Source organism: Nicotiana sylvestris, chromosome 9 (assembly GCF_000393655.2).
Source record: "Nicotiana sylvestris chromosome 9, ASM39365v2, whole genome shotgun sequence".
Classification (NCBI taxonomy): Eukaryota; Viridiplantae; Streptophyta; class Magnoliopsida; order Solanales; family Solanaceae; genus Nicotiana; species Nicotiana sylvestris.
Genome location: NC_091065.1, coordinates 139,353,778 through 139,355,269, shown reverse-complemented (window position 1 = coordinate 139,355,269; position 1,492 = coordinate 139,353,778). Strand labels below are relative to the sequence as shown.

Sequence of the window (1,492 nt, the reverse complement as noted above, 5' to 3'; positions counted from 1 at the left end):
CCGCTGAGACAAGGACAGCCCGTGCAGCTGAGTTTGAAAATCTGAAACAAGGAAACAGAAGTGTGCAGGAGTACCACATGGAGTTTGCTCGCCTGTCCAAGTATACCATTCATATGTTTCCCACAATGGAGGCCAGGGTGCGCCGGTTTGTTCAGGGCCTTAATTATTTGACTATTATTGAGGCTTCTACGACTGCATTGAATTCTGATATGATTAATGGGAAGATGGTAGCATTCGCTCAGGCCACAAAGAACCGTAAATTGAAGAACGGGATGGAGAGAGAGGGTAACAGCAAGGCCCGATCTACGGGCAACATGGGAGAGTCACTAGGTAGGGGAAGATCAGCTTTCAGGGGAGGATCATCAGGGTCGTCATAGTCTGTCGCACAGTTTTCAGCTAGTGCATCGCCATCAGGGCCCAGCTAGCAGCAGTGGAGTCGTTTCAGGCCCGGTCAGCGCAATAGGGGATCCCTTCAGCGGGGTCGGTCAGGAGAGAGGTCCCTGCAGCAGCAGAGGTCCCTGTGCCCCAGGTGCGGTAAGATGCACTCAGGGACTTCTTATTTGGAGTTACATATATGCTACAGATGTGGGATAAGGAGTCATATTTAGAGGCATTATCGCGTATCTCGACAGGGAGTGTGTAGGGGCACAACTCAGTCATCCAGTCCAGCAGTTTCTACATTTTTAGACCCCTCTCCAGCTCGAGGTACCCCAGCACCCGCAGGGCGTGGTGCAACTAGGGGTGGTGCGAAAAGTTCAGGAGGACCCAGGCGGTTCTATGCTATAAGTGATCGCCAGACTGTAGAGGCTTCTCCAGATGTTGTTACAGGTATTCTGCTGTCCAATCTCATAATGTGTATGCACTTATTGATTCCAATTCCATCTTGTCCTATGCTACCCATTTTGTTGTAATGGAATTCGGGATAGAACTAGATCAGCTTCATGAGCCATTTTCGGTGTCTACTCCAGTTGGTGAGTCTATTACGGTTGCTCGAGTTTATAGAGGTTGTGTTGGTACGGTACAGGGTAGGGATGCCACAGCCGACCTTATTGAGTTAGGGATGGTCGACTTTGATGTAATAATGGAAATGGATTGGATTTATTCATGCTTTGCCAAGCTTGATTGTCGGACTAGAACTATGAGGCTTGAATTTCTTAATGAGCCCGTTGTTGAATGGAAGGGAGATAATGTAGTGCCTAAGGATTGGTTTATTTCCTACCTTAAGGCCGTGAAGATGATCAATAAGGGGTGTATCAATCATTTAGTTCGGGTGATGGACACTAATGCCGAGGCACCTAGCCTAGAGTCTGTACCAGTTGTGAATGAATTTCCGGATGTCTTTCCATATGAGCTCCCTAGGTTTCCACCAGACAGGAAGATTGATTTTGGGATCGAGGTGATGCCAGGCACGCAGCCTATATCAATTCCACCTTACAAAATGGCACCAGCGGAACTAAAAGAGCTAAAGGAACAATTGAAGGATTTACTATAA

At 47.7% G+C, this 1,492-nt stretch overlaps 1 protein-coding gene across 1 annotated transcript; it reads left to right on the top strand.

Moving 5' to 3' along the window:
• Positions 1-910: 910 nt before the first annotated feature.
• Positions 911-1,492, top strand: LOC138878311 (uncharacterized). Its single transcript, XM_070157976.1, has one exon. The coding sequence runs from the start codon at positions 911-913 to the stop codon at positions 1,490-1,492; it is 582 nt and encodes a 193-aa protein (XP_070014077.1).